Raw genomic sequence first — 18,815 nt, forward strand, 5'->3', positions numbered from 1 at the left:
CGAAATGTAACTGATGTAGATTATTACTCTGTTGTTGTACATACAGGATTGAGTCCAACGTGTTTGTTACATCTTCTAGTTAAATGTGACATTGTTGCCATTAGCTATAGAATTGAGCATAGTACAAACCAGGAAGGTATCAGGATTTAGTTTATTAATCACTTGCATTAATCATTAATTTTGACAGCACTAATGTTTATTGTATATAGTCAGGGGCGCACATAAGTGGTCCGCATGCGCGACCAAAATAAAAAATGCGCTGCGTAAATAAGTTCTGAGCGCATTTGCGTACCCCCTTGTCAAAAAATCCTATAGGATTCCAATAGGACAATTGTATAGGATTCCATTAGGAATTTCTATCGCATTTTGGAACCATTCCTATAGGATTCCGATAGGAATAGTCCTATAGGACAAGACATAAATATCCTGTAGGAACCGTTCCTATAGGATTTTAATCCTATAGGATTTTTTTTTTATATTCTAAAGGTGCACTTTTCCACTGTATTTGTAGTACTTACACTGTACTTGCAGTTTGCTTAAATTCACCCTGATGTAGAATGTAATGTAAAAATTCTAAGGCACTGATAATTGATTGATGACACACACACACACACACACACACATACTGGTTTTTGTGGTTTAGCAGGACTTTGATGGCCAAACCAGTTGGATGGTGGTTTAAGGGGACACACCTTTCCCGATGTCCTACAGAAATGATAAAACTATCATAAATTTTGTTTTACTCTGCAGAACACAAATACCACTTTGGATTTTCTTTACACACAATAGAACGGATAATATGACAACATGATATTTTGGTGGTAAACAAGGACAGCCACGCCCCTCCTAAAATGTTCCCGCCTATTACATAATTGGGATTTATAGGGTCTTATCGATTTATGAGGACACTCCTTTTGCAATACACAAAACATGTCAGTTCTCTGGATTACAGGGACCAATGTGTTTTACTGGTACATGACCATACACAACACACAAACGTGTCAATATGCTGCATTATCAAGACTAAGGTGGTTAAAGAGCACCAGATCTTAAACACAATACACAACACAACAGGGATCAATGTGTTTTAGAAGTACTTTAATAACAACTTAAAATTGTGACTTATAAACAAACAAACAAAAACTTAAGTGAAATCCACCAACTTAAAAAAAAAAGAAAAAAAAGAAAAGTAAATAAATAGTGTAATCTTTCTATAAAAAAGGGATGCCACACAAAAACAAAAAATGAAATCCACCAACTTAAAAAAAAAAAAAACAATAAATTAAAAGGCATGCCACATGTTGTAAGTACCTCACTAAACGGATAGTAAACATGAGATTAACTCTTGGAGGACGCAATAAATGTTGCAGATGTGTAGAGAGACTGATTTATCTTTAAGGGACAGGTCATCCAAAAGATTGAGGAATTCACAGAATTGTCATTTTTTGACAAACTAACAGTTGAACTTAAACAGATTTCTACTGTGAGATATCAGTATGAACTGCTGCCATACCAGTTTGCATTATGGAAAATAACAATAACAACAATCAAATAGAATGGCATCAAAAGAGACACAGGATGTAATGTAACATCATTTACTCTGGGTTTTCCTTTTTAAGCTAATTCCTCGATTTCTTACAAAATCCCGTATATTCTGTGCACTGCGTCTCGCCAAAACAGGATCCTCAGCAGTCTTACACTGCTGGCATTCAGTCAATGTGGCCAGTTTTCCTTTAGTTATATGGCCCTTAAAATGTTTCATTACAGCTGTAATTTCAGCATTTGACCAGGCCACTTTCTGCCCTCTCCGTGGGTTTTCAGTTTCTGCCTCACTCTCACTCTCTGTACAGAAGAATACATACTTTAGTGAGTTCTAACACTATGAGTGTGTGCTCATGTACATTGATGGTGGTATTGCAATTTAAACCTCTGGTACCTTCAGGAACTTCAGTGGTGCTCTCAATGGGCATCTTCTGAACACCTGCAGAAAATCAGTCATATAATGATCAGGAAACATAAAAAAAAATTTCATTCATTCATTCTAAAGGACTTGGCCTGTTAAACATTTCTTTTTTAAACAGTCATTTATCAGTTTTTGCCTTAACATGATAGGTATCTGGCTATACCAATAGGTTGAGACTTATGGATGTGCCCAAATAGCCAATCCAGATTCGGAAAGGCACGGAAAACGAATAATGCGTTCTACGGAGCCACAAAGGGACATGGTTAGCCACTTGCTAGCAGTTGCCTGTTACATTACAGTACATAAAATGTCACTTACCACATAAACAGAGAGAGGTAAGGAGAGATGACTGATAGGACAATGGTGAATGATTTGCAGATCATGAGCACCACTGACAAACATCTAATCTTGTGAAATGTGTGGTAAGTAGTGCCGCTCCGTAGTAGAGTACACTAAAAAATGCTGGGTTATTTTTTTAAGCCAAGTGCTGGGTTCAGCCTGCTGGATCATTATATTGGGTTGTTTATAATATTTTTACCCAGGTGCTGGGTTATTTTTTTTCTATTCAACCGCTGGGTTGAGCCTGTCTCCTATGCAACAACCCAGGCCAGCAGCTGCGAACAGCAGCTCTTCACCGGCTGAGATATCGGCAACACACCGGCATAAGAATTAGCGCTATTTCCGTAAAAAGCGATTACAGCAGATGGTTGAATAGACTTATAATGCTACTTTTAAAATGTTACATTTTTATGTCTAAAATGCGCGTTAAACAAGTTTAAAAGCATGTAATGTAGTAAACTATGCTGTATTCACCCAAATAAATTCAATGTGTCATGTATTTTGTGTGTTCTTTGTGTTCTTGGTTGATAATAAATGTCCATATTTTGATTATTGCTGTTGCCTATAGTAATTCTGTGTGATTTTTAATTTCCAGCCCATTATAAGCCAGCAATATAATAATTTTTAAACAATAGATGACTTAAATAAAACAACCCAGCATGGTGGTTAAAAACATTTAACCCAACCAGCTGGGTCAAAATAACCCTGTATTTGTTCTGTCCAATATTTACCCAGCGCTGGGTTGCCAAATAACCCCAGTTGGGTTGTTTTTAACCCAGCATTTTTTAGAATGTAGGCTGTGTGATCGCAAATCTCAAAAGTGGAAGTAAAAAGCAAACGCACATTCATAAGTGATTTCAATGTCCTGCATATTAAAAATGGCTCCCTGATGCCGCGATTTATATACAGGACAATTACCCAACAATATAATTGTGAGAGAAAGCACTGAAATATATTTTGCGTGTATATCTCCTATATATCGTATGTATTCCCTTTAGGGTTACCATAGTACAAATCATTACCTTTCCGAATACCGTATATCGGATTTGGGCACATCCCTACAGATACCAATAGAATACTGGTGCATCCCTAATTTTAGTAATATTCTGTTAGAAACGCTGAACTAATAGAATATAATTTTTGACTTTGATTACATTGAAACAACAACTTAGTTGACATACCAGCATTACTGGAGTCTACTGCAGCTCCAGCAAGAGCATCATCGTCAGAATCACTTTCTTCAGGATCACTGTCATCAGAATCCGTCATTCTGATCTCATCTTCAATGAAAAATGAAATTCAGAACATGAAAAACATCTACATCTGCATTCAGAAGTCAAATAACACAATCACACCCCATTTGTGAAACACGCCAAATGACACTACATCCTACAGTGAACACAAGACATATTTCAGAGATGTTTCCTTAAACCTCCCTGTGAGTGTAAAAGACCCTCTGTGCAACCTACACTAAGATGGACGTACCTTCAATCTCAATGTCATCAAGCGATTTGCCTTGAAGATTAGGAAGGCAGCCCTTTTCCATGGCTATCAGTAGCTTTGATATTTTAGCAAGCTGAGTAGTGGCTTCTGGCAGCCTGTAATAGTCGCGGTGGACGCGGATGTCATGCCCTAAGAAATCGGCGACCTGATCTAACTCATTGTTCTTCAGATTTAGGATTTGTGAGAGAGTAGCCACGTGCTTGCGCAGATGAGTTGATCGGAGAAATTCTGGATTCTGAGCTCCACATTCACTTGCATACACTCTGAGGGAGTCCTGGCCTCTGTAGTGACTCTGGCAGTTTGGCCGAGCAAACAAGAAAGCATTAGTGTCCAGCACTCCACACTCACTTCTCCTGCTGACCAGCAGCGTCAGGGCATCGACCATATCAGGCGGGAGAAGAACAGCAACCTTTCTTCCCCTCTTCCCCCTGATCTCAACGCGACTAAAATGGCTGCAGAGTTTCTGCTCAAACTTGCTCAGGCCCATGGCAACATCATCATGGAGAGAAGTGCCGTCCCTTTCATTGAAGCCCTTCAGCGGCATTTTAGAGACCTCTCCCGCACGTCTGCGGTTGAACACAATGATTCTGGCGAGTGTTGCTTTGGCCAGTTCCGCATAGCTTTGAGGAGATGCCGTCTCTTTTAGTTTCTGAAAAGCCGTATGTGCAGTCTTCTCAAGGAACCGATGAAGGGACTGGACATCCTGAGTGAAGGGAAGTGTTGATGGCTTGTTAAATTTGGCCTCATTCAGTGTGACCAAAGCAGTGTGTGAGATCATCTCAGACCACTTTGAGGAGTAGAGCTTTTTAAAGGTCTCTGTTGACGCGATCAGTTCCTTGTCTTCAGACATCAGTGCTCGGCAGTGAATGATTTCGCTAATCTTATTCAACGAGTGCCCCAGTTTTAGAGCAAGGCTTGGGCTTTGGTAGCAGTGACTCTCATCATCATAGCCAGACACCATCTGAACCGCTCGAATGAGTCTATGAAAATTGGCAGGCTTCACAGCTTCTTCAAGACTGTATATTGAAAACTCTCTACGCAAAGTCAACAACAATCTTGCAACTTCACGGAGTTTTTGTCGAATGTACTCAAATTTGGTAGGGTCATGCCCATGTTTGTTAAAGAAAGACTGTGCAAGCTGAAGAATACTTAGGTCATTTTTGACAACAGCGGAAATATCATCCTGCTTCATCACACCTAAGAGTTTCCAAACTCCTTGAGAAATGTGCTGAGTGAATGAAGACTCTGCCATAGACGCCAGGCCCAAAACTCTCCTCCTCCCTTGGTTTTCACTGTCAGCTGCTGGTTTTGAGGAACATCGTCTGAAATGACGCCACAGATCTCTCCGTACAAACATCCCTTTGCAGTACATGCAATGCACAAACTGCTTTGAATCACACTTTCTTTTTGGTGCCCGTTTTATTTTAAGAGCCCCCTCTCCACACTGTAACACATCTGTGTTATGCTGAAAGTTGCCCTTGTTCCTGAGCTTTTGCAGCATTGCTTTACGTTCTTTCGAGTGAACCGGGAGTGACAAAGCCTGTGCAACTTCAACTTCATCCTTATGAGTTTTCAAATGGCGCGCTAACTTGGACTGTGGTTTCCCGCAGATGTAACAATAATTCTTACTATTTGCTGAACAGGAGATTGTTGCTGACTGCACACACTGATCTTCTTCAGCCACGCTGCTTTCCCTCTCTTCCTCTCTCAACGTAGCTGTGCTCTTTGCATTCAAAAACTTCTCACTACTGTCCTTTCTATTGTGTGATTGGGGTGATATAAGCACATCTGTTGACCTGCGTACCACTGAGCCTTGCTTTCTGGGAAGGTGACGTTCACCAGAACAGTCTGAATCACTGTCTGTCTCAACATCAGTCAACTGCTCTTCATGGCAAAGTAAGTCAGACTCATCATACACACTTGCTGCTTCCCTGGCCTTTAAGACTCCTTTTCCTTTGCCCTTAGACACATTCAGGGCAGTTACATCTGATCTCTGAGGTTCACTAAACTTAGAGGATGCAGCTTCCTGTATATCTGAGAGGAGATTAGCTTGATCGTAACATGCCGGTCTTGTTGTCAACTCATCTGAACTGTCTGACTGATTGTCTGACTCAGACTGTGGTATATATTCCTCATCTGACAGCTCGTCTTCCTCTGAACTTACTTCCTATTGTCAAGATATTTATGATTAATTTACAGAACCGATAACTCATAAAAATAAGGAACAAAGGCATAGAATCAAATATTTTCTTACCCACGATGACCGTTTTCCATTCCATTCATGAAGCTTCGAATAGCAGGACTTGTGCCAAAAACTGGAGCACACTATGAGAGAAATGTCATGTGTCAGGATGTTCAACTGCTAACATGGGATTCTATGCCTTAACATAGAATAAAGGTGAAAACAATATTACACCCCTATTATTGTTAATGGTATTACATATCTGTGCATAAACAATCGTCCGATATCTCCTACTGACCACACACTTCAACAGTTATACAACTTTGAGCTGAATTCATAACATAAATTAGTGATACTAAAATGAATTAAGACATCATGCTGCATATTGAACAAGACGACACCATACTAACATTTGCATCTCAGGCCAATCCATTTGAGTGCTGCTACAGGTCCCACGCATTCAGCACATTTGTCCATGCTTGATATTGCTGAAGTGACCACAACATGTTTGCAGACCTGTGAAGAAAAAAACATCAGTGAATGTGAAATTACAGCAAAAAAGAAAGATCCTAAAACATGCATGTGAAACTACATTACGAGCTACATGGTCTTTCAATGTATTTTTAGTGACAGTGAAGTTGTGGTCATTCAGTTAATAAGATCACTTACAATCATTAAAGAACATTTACGTTACAGACCTTAAAAGGTACTGGTTAATAGATTACTACAAATCTTTATTTAGACCAGGGGTGCCAAAACTCAGTCCTGGAGGGCCTGCAGAGTTTAGCTCCAACCCCAATTAGACACCTGAACCAGCTAATCAAGCTCTTGCTAGGCATACTAGAAACGTCCTGGCAGGTGTGTTGAGGCAAGTTGGAGCTAAACTCTGTAGGACAGTTTTGGCACTCCTGATTTAGACATTGACTAATATTACTGAAAGTGAAAACAGGTCATTAATTACATACTTTTGGAAACAGCTTTTTATTCCTAAGTATATCACAGCCCATGCAGAGATGGACTTCAGAGCATTCACTGTTGCACTAATAACAGTTCACCCGAAACATGTGAATACCTCCTTAACTCCTTCAGCAGGGGCACAAAAGCTCTGCTCCTCATTGACAAGTGACATCTGAAAACAATGAAAAAAAGCATCATGTAGAGATGATTTCTTACAACAATCATTCTAGCATTTTCTAAAATTATGCAATGCACATTTTATTACCTTCTCAACACAGTCCTGATCCAATGGTAACTGGTCCTTCTTTGGAGCCACCTTAAATTAAGGAAATGGAAATAATAAATAAATAAACATTCTACTGCAGACAAAGGATTCAGGGATTGTCCAAATGTATAATGAATTACCTTTTCACTGACAACTGTCTGAAAACATAAAAAAAAAAAAAAAAATCACAATACCTTCTCTAGGTCTCTGACTTCTGACCGGGACAGAGTGTGAGTGGATGGTTCAACCTCACTACGAGCCTAGAAAATATTAAATTAGACATTGGTAACACTGATTCAGACAATAAATGTGTGCGTGAAATACTGGTTTAAAACATAGAAAATTAAAAATGATACAAAAAAAATAAAAAGATAAAAAAATAAAATCACAATACCTTCTCTAGGTCTCTGACTTCTGACCGGGACAGAGTGTGAGTGGATGGTTCAACCTCACTATGAGCCTAGAAAATATTAAATTAGACATTGGTAACATTGATTCAGACAATATATTTGTGCATGAAATACTGATTTATAACATAGATATGAAATTATTTTATAACCTTGCTTATATTTTATCAATGTAATATACAAGTAAGATTACAACATTTCAAATCAATTTCAATATTTATGTGTTACCCAAGATAATGTTCATGACTTTTTATGCATTACATTACATGCATGTTCATCCCAGTATGTCAGGTTGTGTGTATGTTAAAACCTGTGTTACGAGGACCCTGTTTCATGAGGACCACATAAGAACATGTTCTTGACTTGACTGAAGAGTCTCAGTAGCCGGGTTTCCATCCAAAGTTGCGAATTTAACTTATGCGCAAAACTGGAATATCGCATAAAACATTTGCGAACAAGCACCGTTTCCATCCAATGAGTCAAAGAGAACAAAATCGTCACTTCCTGATAAACCTGCACTATAAATCACTAAGAAACGTAGGAGAATATGATCATTTTCATATATAATAAATTATTTGCGCCTCAGAGCGAGCAGACGAAACACAATGAATGCGGTCATTGCTTTCGGAGGTGGATCCTGCTGTTTGGGAACACAGTCGTGTAAGACATTTCTGGGAGGCAATTAGAGAAATACTTTGACGACAGACTTTGCTCGGGCATTTGAGATTAACCATAACAACATTTCAGATGTTGTGGAATGATATCAGTCTGCTGGTTAGTCCCATAGCGCAAAGTCATATGACTTTTTTGATGCGCTTGAGGAATTTATTCACAAAATGCATTTCCATCTCCCAATATTCGCATCAACCCTTTTTCGCACAAGTCAAAAACCACCTCAAGCGAGCGTAAAAACTTTTTTGCGAATTAAGGGATTTTATTCTAAATTTGGCTTTTCCATCACTCATTTCACATGTCATTGCGTTGGCTCTCGATTTGAGCTACTTTGTCTGCAACCATTGAAGTATTCGGTCTCTACAGCGACTCATTTGCCGCACATCGTTCTCTTTCTATGAAACCTGTAAACCGCATTCACCGGTTCTAACTCTATAGCGGTTTAGCCGAGCATTGCAATTCTTTCGTTTTTACTAGAATACAATCAAATGGCTTTCCCAAATCATTTTTGCTTGTGCGTGGCACATTATTTCTTCTTCCGCGGTGGAAGATGTGCGCAACTTAGAGGGAACATTGCACACAGGAACATGTTCTTATGATGGTCCTCATAAAACACAGTCCTCGTAATACAGGTGTAAACATACACACAGGAACATGTTCTTATGATGGTCCTCATAAAACACAGTCCTCGTAATACAGGTGTAAACATACACACAGGAACATGTTCTTATGATGGTCCTCATAAAACACGGTCCTCGTAATACAGGTGTAAACATACACACAGGAACATGTTCTTATGATGGTCCTCATAAAACACGGTCCTCGTAATACAGGTGTAAACATACACACAGGAACATGTTCTTATGATGGTCCTCATAAAACACGGTCCTCGTAATACAGGTGTAAACATACACACAGGAACATGTTCTTATGATGGTCCTCATAAAACACGGTCCTCGTAATACAGGTGTAAACATACACAGGAACATGTTCTTATGATGGTCCTCATAAAACACGGTCCTCGTAATACAGGTGTAAACATACACACAGGAACATGTTCTTATGATGGTCCTCATAAAACACGGTCCTCGTAATACAGGTGTAAACATACACACAGGAACATGTTCTTATGATGGTCCTCATAAAACACGGTCCTCGTAATACAGGTGTAAACATACACACAGGAACATGTTCTTATGATGGTCCTCATAAAACACGGTCCTCGTAATACAGGTGTAAACATACACACAGGAACATGTTCTTATGATGGTCCTCATAAAACACGGTCCTCGTAATACAGGTGTAAACATACACACAGGAACATGTTCTTATGATGGTCCTCATAAAACACGGTCCTCGTAATACAGGTGTAAACATACACACAGGAACATGTTCTTATGATGGTCCTCATAAAACACGGTCCTCGTAATACAGGTGTAAACATACACACAATGTGACATATATCGTATAGCCCAACTTCCTGTTCTCCTGTTTACTAAGGGGCAGCACTATGCATACCGCCACCTATTGAACTGGAGTTTAATCAAAACGGATTCTAGTGTTGAATATTACGCAAACACAATGAAAAGTCCTTATTTCAGTGGACCGCAAAAACAATAGGCGAGGCAGAAAGTAGCTTTTGGGTCAAATCACAATATTAATGTGTTTGAAGAAAGATGTGGTTCATGAACTTATCCCTATGGCTATAGTTGGGTGTAGACAGAGCATGCCATTGATTCAGCCTGAATTTAACTATAAATACTTTTTTAAAATGATCTTTAACCTTTAGCCTATACATTACTACTTTCAAATGTAACTTAATTAAATGTGAATTTATATTTAAAAGATACATTAAAACATGACAAATCTAAATAGAAATATTTTACAAATTGTTTACCATATGTTTAGTTTATAAATTAAGTTTAATATAAACATGATCTTCAAGTAAACTTCAAATTTAATTTAATAAAAATATGAATCTTTAATAAAAAACAAAATCACTTTGAACAGTATTTTGGGGAGGGAGGCCAAATTGAATCGGTTTTTATTTTTTTATTTTTTTTTTATCTTGTTCGGAAACTACTCATTTTTAAAGCTTTTGAAAGCATTTCTTTAATCAAAGTCAGAAAAAAAAAATCAATAATATTGTGAAATATTTTAATATGCTTTACAATTTAATTTATTTCTGTGATGCAAAGCTGAATTTTCTCCTGCCATCCAGTCTTAAGTGTCACATGATCCTTCAGAAATTATTCTAATATGCTGATTTATTATCAGTGCTGGAAACTGTTGTGCTGCTTAATATTTCTTGTAACCTGTGATACTTTTTTTCAGGATTCTTTGATGAATTAAAAGTTAAAAAGAAGAGCATTCAAAGGTTTGGGTTCAGTAAATTTGTATTCTTTCTTTTTTGAAAGAAATTAAAACTTTTACTCAGCAAGGATGTGTTAAATTGATAAGAAGTAATAGCAAAGATTTATATTGTTATATAAATGCTGTTCTTTTAAACTTTTCATTCATCAAATAATCCTGAAAAAGTATTGCAGTTTCCAAAAATAATATTTGGCAGCACAACTGTTGCCAACATTGATAATTCTAATAATAAACCAGCGTATTAGAAATAATGATTTCTGAAGAATCATGTGACACTTTAGACTGAAGTAATGGCTGATGGAAATTCAGTATATTAAAATAGAAACCATAATTTAATATTGTAATGTAATAACATTTTGCAAGATTACAGTTTTTTTCTGTATTTTTGATCAAATAAATGCAGCCTTGATGAGCATAAGAGACTTCTTTAAAAAACATTACAAGTCTTACTGATCCCAAATTTTGAGCGATATGTATATAGCAGCACAACTGTTTCCAAAGTTGATGATAATAAATCAGCATGATTAGAATGACACTGAAGACTGGGGTAATGGCTGATGAAAATTCACCTTTGTATCAAAGAAATTAATTATATTTTAAAGCATATTAAAATAGAAAACCATTATTTTAAATTGTAATAATATTCACAATATTACTGTTTTTCTGTATTTGTGAACAAATAAATGCAGGCTAGATGAGCATAAGACACTTCTTTCAAAGGCACTAAAAATAGTAATGTTTCCAAACTTTTGACTGATACTAATATATATATATATATATATATATATATATATATATAATATATATATTAACTTATATTTATTTCTGTTTTCTCAGCCTTTATACTTGTGGCAAATATGTCGTCAACAAAGGTAAGTTCAGTACCAAATTAAGTTATATGGTTGATACTGGTAGATTGAGAAAAACAGATTAAATCTGTAAGTGTACTGAAAAATTTAATTTATTGAATTATTGGCAGAGACACCAATACAGTAGCTTGATGACATCCAAAGAGCGTAGGAGGCAGTACAACAAAATCTGGGCTAGAGTGTCAAGGGCACAAAAGAAGGCCGACAACATAGAAACTATCAGTTCAGTTGAGATGGCCAGCATTGCTGAAAGTGACAGCCTTAATCACAACCAGCACATTGAGGAAGATCATCTTGACATGTTTTCAGACCCAGCCCTGTCAAGTTCTGAGAGCGAACAAGATATTACACCCACACTCAGGGAAGAACTTTCCGAATGGGCATGTATGCTTCAAGTTAAACATAATGCTGTGGATGTTCTATTAAACATCCTTAAAAGACATGGGCATGAAGACCTTCCCCATACTGCAAGGACGCTCTTTAGACACGAACCATTATGAACTTACTACCAAATATGGTGTCGAGAGTGTACAGTTTAATGTGGCAGATCAGCTCTCAAAACATCTGAGCAGGTATCCTGCAGCTGTGACAGACCTTCTTCAGTCACTTGACCTCTCCCTGAACATTGAAGGGCTGCCAGTGTTCAAAAGCTCAAACGTATCCCTCTGGCCAGTTCTCTGTTCCATAAACTTGTCTCCAGGATGTATTTTCCCCCTGTGCATATCCACTGCTGCTTCCAAACCCAAAACACCAAACTTTGCCTCTGACACGGTTCAGCAATTGGCAGAACTAATCCAGGATGGTCTTATCTGGGGAGGGAGACGCTTAAACATCCAACTACGATGTGTTACCTGCGATGCTCCAGCTACAGCTATGGTAAAGTGTGTAAAGCAGTTTCTGGATACTATGGGTGCGATAAATGCAACCAGAGGGGATCTTGGGATGGTCGGATAACATATCCTGAAACAAATAACCTGGCCATGAGAACAGATCAATCATTCAGGGAATGCTGGCAACCTGAACACCATCAAGAAGAGGAGATCTCACCCTTCTCTGTCCTCCCAATCGACATGATCAAATCATTCCCCATAGATTATATGCACCAGAGCTGTCTCGGGGTAATGAAAAAGCTGCTGCTCTTGTGGACAAGAGGGAGAACAGATTTCCGGATTTCATCAGGAGATGTGACCCGTGTAAGTGGCAGGCTGGAGACATTAAAGAAGTCCATTCCAGATTGCTTTGCCAGGAAGCCAAGGAGCTTGCAGGAAATAGATCGCTGGAAAGCAACAGAGTTCAGACAGTTTGCTATCTACACAGGGAAGATTGTTCTAAAGGGAATTCTCCAAGAGCAGCTCTATGAACACTTCCTGAGCAAAGTCACAAGGAGCTTATGCAAACCAGCTGCTGAAGTATTTTGTAGAGAGAGGACGGGAGCTGTTTGGAGAGACATTTTTGGTATACAATGTCCATTCCTTGCTGCACCTTGCAGAAGATGCCCAAAACTTTGGCAGCCTTGACAGCTGCAGTGCTTTCAAGTTCGAGAGCTATCTTCATCAAATGAAAAAAAATGGTACGATCTGGAAAAAATGTTTTGGCACAAGTTGCAAATTGTCTTGAGGAAACATCCAAGTCCAAGATAGAAATCAAGGAAAACTTGATGTCATTCAAGTGCCCAAACGATGCCTTTATGTTAGGCCCTGAACAATTTTGCGAGGTGGTGTCAGAACAAGCAGATGACACAGTGTTGTGCAGGGTGTACACAAATCTACAGCCATATCTGATGACACCGTGTGATTCACGCCTCTATGGAACATACGTGGCTAACATCAGGCCTTCTCAAATGCTTTGCTTAGAAAGAAAGTCCCTTCAGAGGAGGGCATTCATCCTGGAGGAAAACTACGGGATCAAAATTGTGGTGTCCATTCTTCATACTTTCTAGGATGCGACAAAAAATTAAATCACCAAAGATAAAAAATAAAATAATAAAATGACAAGATAATGACAATTTGGGTGAAATTACATACTTGAAGTATTCCTTTGCTCCCTGAGTCTCTACATCCTTCAGCTTCACCCCTGAGTCTCCGCCTCCTGAAGCTTTGTCCCCTGTGTGTCTAACTGCTTCGGCTTTACCTCTGAGTTTCTGGGTCCTGAAGATTTGCCCCTGAGTCTCTGCCTTCTGAAGATTTGCCCCACGAGTTTCTGCCTCCTACAGCTTCCTTCTGTCATCTGGTGATTTGCTCTCCAGTGCCATTCACTTTTGAAAACCTAGATGTTTCCAGTACAACAAGAACCAACATTGGAAAACATAAATTAAGTATAAGGTTAGAGAAAGTAACCAATGATTGTCTATTAATAGGTGATTGGGGTATGTTTCATTTGTGTGTTGCAAGCTGAACTTACAGATTTATCTAAACTTCACTTACAGGTTTATCTTCGCTATGTAGTCCTCAATTTCACTGAGCAAAACATAAATGATACACATTAATCAAGGTCAACTATATACATAGAAAACATTAAGCAAGCATCCTTGTCTTTGTCTGAAAGGTACTGTTAGCTATTGGCCCAATTCAAATGTTGGGACCAAGGTCATAAAATGTGCCATTCCAGACAAACATCTCTGGACAAAATATGCCGTCAGAGTATATTCTGACACAGGTAAAGTATAATACCAAGATCTCAGCAACTACTAGCAACCATTCCTAAAATATAAATTATTTATATAAGATTTATTAAACAAAATTTGTGATATTTTTGAGAACAGACAGTTACAACTTAGCAAGGTATCGGGCCCAAAAAGCAGTTGAAACTTCCCAAGTTGAAGACTCAGATGGAAATAGTTCACGAAAAATTATACCACCAAGAAGATTTAGAGGTATACAATCTGTGCTGACACTGTAAATAAGATAAAGTTGTTGAGAGACAATTGCAGTTGTAACTTTTGTTTCTTGCAGAAGAAGAACTTCAGCCCACCAAACCTAGAAAGACACCACAGACAAATCGATGTAAGTATACATGCAAAACAAATGAATTTGGAATGATCAAGAAAATATATGTATATGTTGTCTATATCTATATCTTCTTTAAATGCTAGTTTTTTTTTTTACAGTTCTTGAGGACAGTGAATCATCCCAAGGTGAAATCATTATTATGTCACTGTATTCTTTATTTAATGCAAGGTTAAACAGTGCGAATAAATTATTCAGAACAGTACCCTCTAGCATATTTTTCTAACTGACAAAATACTGTTTATTGCCCTGTTGCGTTTGGCCCTGAAGATGAGATTTCCAGTTTGAGAGCAAAGAAAATAAACAAACGGCCAAGATCAACAGCTAAGTGTAAGTAGAAAGTTAACAAAAAGTAATCAACTGTTGATGATAATCTAAAATGGAATCGTCTTTCTATGTTTGATTCATGAAGACCATAACATTAAAGGGATAGTTCACCCAAAAATGAAAATTCTGTCATCACCCTCACCATCGAGTTGTTCCAAACCTGTATACATATATTTGTTCTGCTGAACACAAAGGGTTACAGACATTCTTCAAAATATCCTTCTTCGTGTTCAGCAAAACAAATATATTTAAACAGGGTTGGAACAACACAAGAGTGAGTATGATGACAGAATTTTAATTTTGGGTGAACTACACCTTTAATAAATGTCAAAAAGTCTATGCTAATATTTTGTTTTGTTTTCAGCTGGGGAGCCTGATGAAGGTAAAGACACTATGATTCACTTTCATTTGTTTGCTATAGTCTGAAATTGTACTTATATATATATATATTATTTTATTTTTTTGTCCGTGTTAGATGAGGAGCAACCAGTAAAAAAAAGATCTAATGTGATGTTGCCTGCAGCACCTTGCTGCGAGTACACTAAAATCTCAATGGAATTAAGTGAATTTTAAGGTTAAAGTCAGTCTATCTGTGTTATAATGTTGATTACTACAAAATTAAAAAATTTCATTAAAAACATGCAAAACTCTAATAACTATTGTTACATAAAAATATTCTTGTTTTTAAAGATATTGTGTCATTATTTAAACAACATGCTAATAATAATGTTTTTATGGTTGTACAGCTTAACACTATACAGCTCGAGTGTGACTGTTGGACTAACAATAGGTCATGAATTCTTTAATTTAATGATTTTTTTTCTTGTAATGTGATTACAGTTCCATCTCTTTCAACAACACAACAGCAGCCACATCAGTCAGTTTCTGCCAACTGGCAAAATCAAGGTACACTAAAACACACACACACACACACACACATGTTCGTTTTTGTGAAAAGTAGGCGTAATGGTTTTTATACTGTACTTACTGTATGTGCTATTGCCCTACACCAACCCTACACCTAAACCTACCCCTTACAGGAGACTGTGCATTTCAACTTTCCCCAAAAAAACCTCATTCTGAGTGATTTATAAGTGTTTTGAAAAGTGGGGACATGGGTCAATGTCCTGAGATGCCACCTTCACCTTGTAATACCTGCCATACCCTCGTCATTATACACATCTATGTCCTGACTTTTCACAAAAACACACACACACACACCTGTAATGTATATATTATCTGATAAAATGATTTGTGACTTGTTTTAGGAAGTAATTTAAATCCACAATCTCTTCGAGATGGTAACTATTTAATTTCATCATAATTATTCAATTATTATGTTGTCTTATGGCAGTGTTATGTCATTTATGTTTCAAAATAAATTCTGCACAGAAATCTACAAGTTATTTGAGAATTTAGAAAGAAGAATCATGTTGAAACTGGACCAAATCCAGAACAACATTGCATCAGCGGCTGAAACAATGCAGCAATCAACAAGCACAAGCACTTCTGTCTCTGATCTCACGGAGGTGCTGGAGCAGCCCTGTAAGACTGTAGAGGAATTAGAGGAGCTGTGTGATGAGCTGAAAGATGCTGAATAACACAAGCAACATTACTAGTGATTTTTAACCTATAATATTTTAAAACATTTTGCTCTTGTGTTTAATTACTGATTGTTGTTGTTTGTAGATTCGTTATCTGTGTCTTCGGAGTGGTGGCAGCTTGGGAGATGGAATTCGGAGGATGCTGAAAAAAATTGGAGATAATTCCTTATGGGAATATTACAGTTACAAAGGCAGAAAGGGAAAACTTAAATTTCAACAGCTCCTTATCAATGATGTCATCATACGTAAGTTTCAAAACTTGCCACTAATGACTAATAATCTGTCTATTTCAAGATCTCAAATTATTTGGATTGTAAATAAATTGTAAATAAGATTTGGTAGGTTGTAAATGTTGTTACTCCTTTTAAATGTAAAAGTTGTAAGTTCTTCTCAATACAATTTCTAGTTTTAATTTTAATAATGGTGACCTCTGTATTAAATCAAGGTGCCTGCAGCAAGGCATACCCAAACCAAAAATCCCAGAGTGTGGAAGACATGATTGCGGTCACCCTAAAACATGCCCCGGATCGTGAAAAAACAGTTAATCAGGTGAGTGCATTATGAAATTGAATTCTGTAAGTTATAAACCAGGGGTCACCAAGTTCGGTCCTGGAGGGCCGGTGTCCTGCAGAGTTTAGCTCCAACTCTAATCAAACACACCTGAAGCAGCTAATCAAGGTCTTACTAGGTATACTTGAAACTTCCAGGCAGGTGTGTTGAGGCACGGTGGAGCTAAACTCTGCAGGACACCGGCCCTCCAGGATCAAGTTTGATGACCCCTATTATAAACAGTCAGTCAAAAAAAGCACATTTATTAATCTCAGACAAAATGTGATGGATGGACAGACGGACAAACAGACAGGCAGATAGAAGGACTGATAGATACAACAATATGATAGATAGACAGACAGGATGGATGGATTTATGGATGAACGGTTGCCAGTTCACCTTTTACTCCTTAATCGTGTTCTGTACACACATAATTCACTAAAATACGAGTGACAACCTCATTCGACAACCGCATTAACTACTGAAAAATATAGGTAGTGACAACCACATTTACCGAGTTTATTGCGCATTTTTGAAATTTTTATTAACTGTTGTTTGCAAATACATCTTTATAGTTTTTTTAATTCATTTTTATCTTTCATTTTAGGCATTTTAGTGCATGCATAAATACATAAATTCTTCCTTGTCAACTAATCTATATAAATCTATATATGTCTCATGCCAATAAAAAAAATAAAACATTACAGATTAAAATTTAAAACAGATTACAGCAAAATTATTAAATTATACGCAGTGTGTACAGAACCGAACTGAACAACTAGTTGTTAATAATGATGTCACGAGAAGCACTCCGATGTTGGTGTACAGATGGCAGTTTCGGGAGCGAGTCTTGTTCTGTACACACATGAACGGGACACACTCTGGCATTTAAAGGTGGTCTCGCTCCTGAATCTTGCAGTGTGTGCGTGGCCAGACAGACAGACAGATGGGGTGGGTGGGATGGATGGAAGGCAAAACACTGTACTAAAATTAGTTAACATACTAATCAAACATCAGTACTTGAATTCAAAGGCAGACAGCACAAACAACATTTTATATTTGTGAACATTCAGTAGAGACTGGATTAAAAGATCTACTTTTTACACATATTAAAATTAGTATCTGTCGGCATTATAGTTATGGGTGAGATGAGTCACACTTATCACATGCACTGGAAAAGACACTTGTAGCCATGTAGTCAAGTTATTTTTATTTTTAAACATCTCTCCGTAACGGACTTGACAGTTCTGAAAGCAGCATTTATCCAACTAAATGCGTATAAAATGCGTTAAAGACTTCAGCGGCGTCTGGGTACGGCTGCCCCCCATTAAAGATTTTTCTAGTAAACTAGTGGTTTGTTTAAGCCATTATTCAGCCTAATGCAAACAATAAGCATAAGAACATCAAAGATCATAAAAAAAACAATCAGTAGCTATGTCATAAGACAACTTACCTTACTTGATTTCACAGTAAAGGTATTTTCGTACGGCTTTCATGAGGTATAAACGCGTGTGACAAAATCGTTATGGAAATTAAGCTTAATAAACTCACGTGCAGACATCGAGAATAACGTTTGCATTTACACATAGGCTACACAACTTTAACAGATTCTCCCACTTTAAGGTTTGAGTGACTGTTCACACCAATATCCCAGCTAACAAATAAAGGTCCCCAGAACGTCCCCTAAATGGCCTCTTGCGAACGTCCTCCGAATGTCATGTGAATGTCATTTTATTTTAATTAATGATGATGTTTAAAAATTAAATTAATAGAAGATTTGAGTGGATGCTTTTCAGTATT

At 37.5% G+C, this 18,815-nt stretch overlaps 1 protein-coding gene across 3 annotated transcripts; it reads right to left on the reverse strand.

The window, feature by feature from the left end:
• Positions 1–604: 604 nt before the first annotated feature.
• On the reverse strand, positions 605–13,747 carry LOC131526572 (uncharacterized). Of its 3 annotated transcripts, none has more exons than XM_058754915.1 (11): positions 13,555–13,747; positions 7,604–7,669; positions 7,404–7,469; positions 7,210–7,260; positions 7,060–7,116; positions 6,398–6,503; positions 6,060–6,130; positions 3,788–5,972; positions 3,484–3,582; positions 1,937–1,981; positions 605–1,842 (listed from the first exon to the last, which is right to left on the reverse strand). In XM_058754915.1, exons 5-11 carry the CDS (start codon positions 7,114–7,116, stop codon positions 1,592–1,594), a joined length of 2,814 nt encoding a protein of 937 aa, XP_058610898.1. In that variant the 5' UTR covers positions 7,210–7,260; positions 7,404–7,469; positions 7,604–7,669; positions 13,555–13,747; the 3' UTR covers positions 605–1,591. The 3 variants fall into 3 exon arrangements, with proteins under 3 accessions (XP_058610898.1, XP_058610899.1, XP_058610896.1); XM_058754916.1 differs by lacking the exon at positions 13,555–13,747 and adding an exon at positions 12,578–12,638; XM_058754913.1 differs by lacking the exons at positions 7,060–7,116; positions 7,210–7,260; positions 7,404–7,469; positions 7,604–7,669; positions 13,555–13,747 and having other exon boundaries at positions 6,398–6,638.
• Between the last annotated feature and the right edge of the window lie 5,068 nt (positions 13,748–18,815).

Source organism: Onychostoma macrolepis, chromosome 20, assembly GCF_012432095.1.
Source record: "Onychostoma macrolepis isolate SWU-2019 chromosome 20, ASM1243209v1, whole genome shotgun sequence".
NCBI classification, from domain to species: Eukaryota; Metazoa; Chordata; class Actinopteri; order Cypriniformes; family Cyprinidae; genus Onychostoma; species Onychostoma macrolepis.

What these genes read in the sequence shown, in the direction of transcription:
- LOC131526572 (XM_058754913.1), bottom strand. Translation starts at nt 6,569, where the DNA reads ATGCATGTTTTAGGATCTTTCTTTTTTGCTGTAATTTCACATTCACTG. An exon ending in GATTGGCCTGAGATGCAAAT is followed by an intron (nt 6,131 to 6,397) that starts GTTAGTATGGTG and finishes TTTCTCTCATAG; the next exon opens with TGTGCTCCAGTTTTTGGCAC. An exon ending in CACCACTGAAGTTCCTGAAG is followed by an intron (nt 1,843 to 1,936) that starts GTACCAGAGGTT and finishes TCTTCTGTACAG; the next exon opens with AGAGTGAGAGTGAGGCAGAA.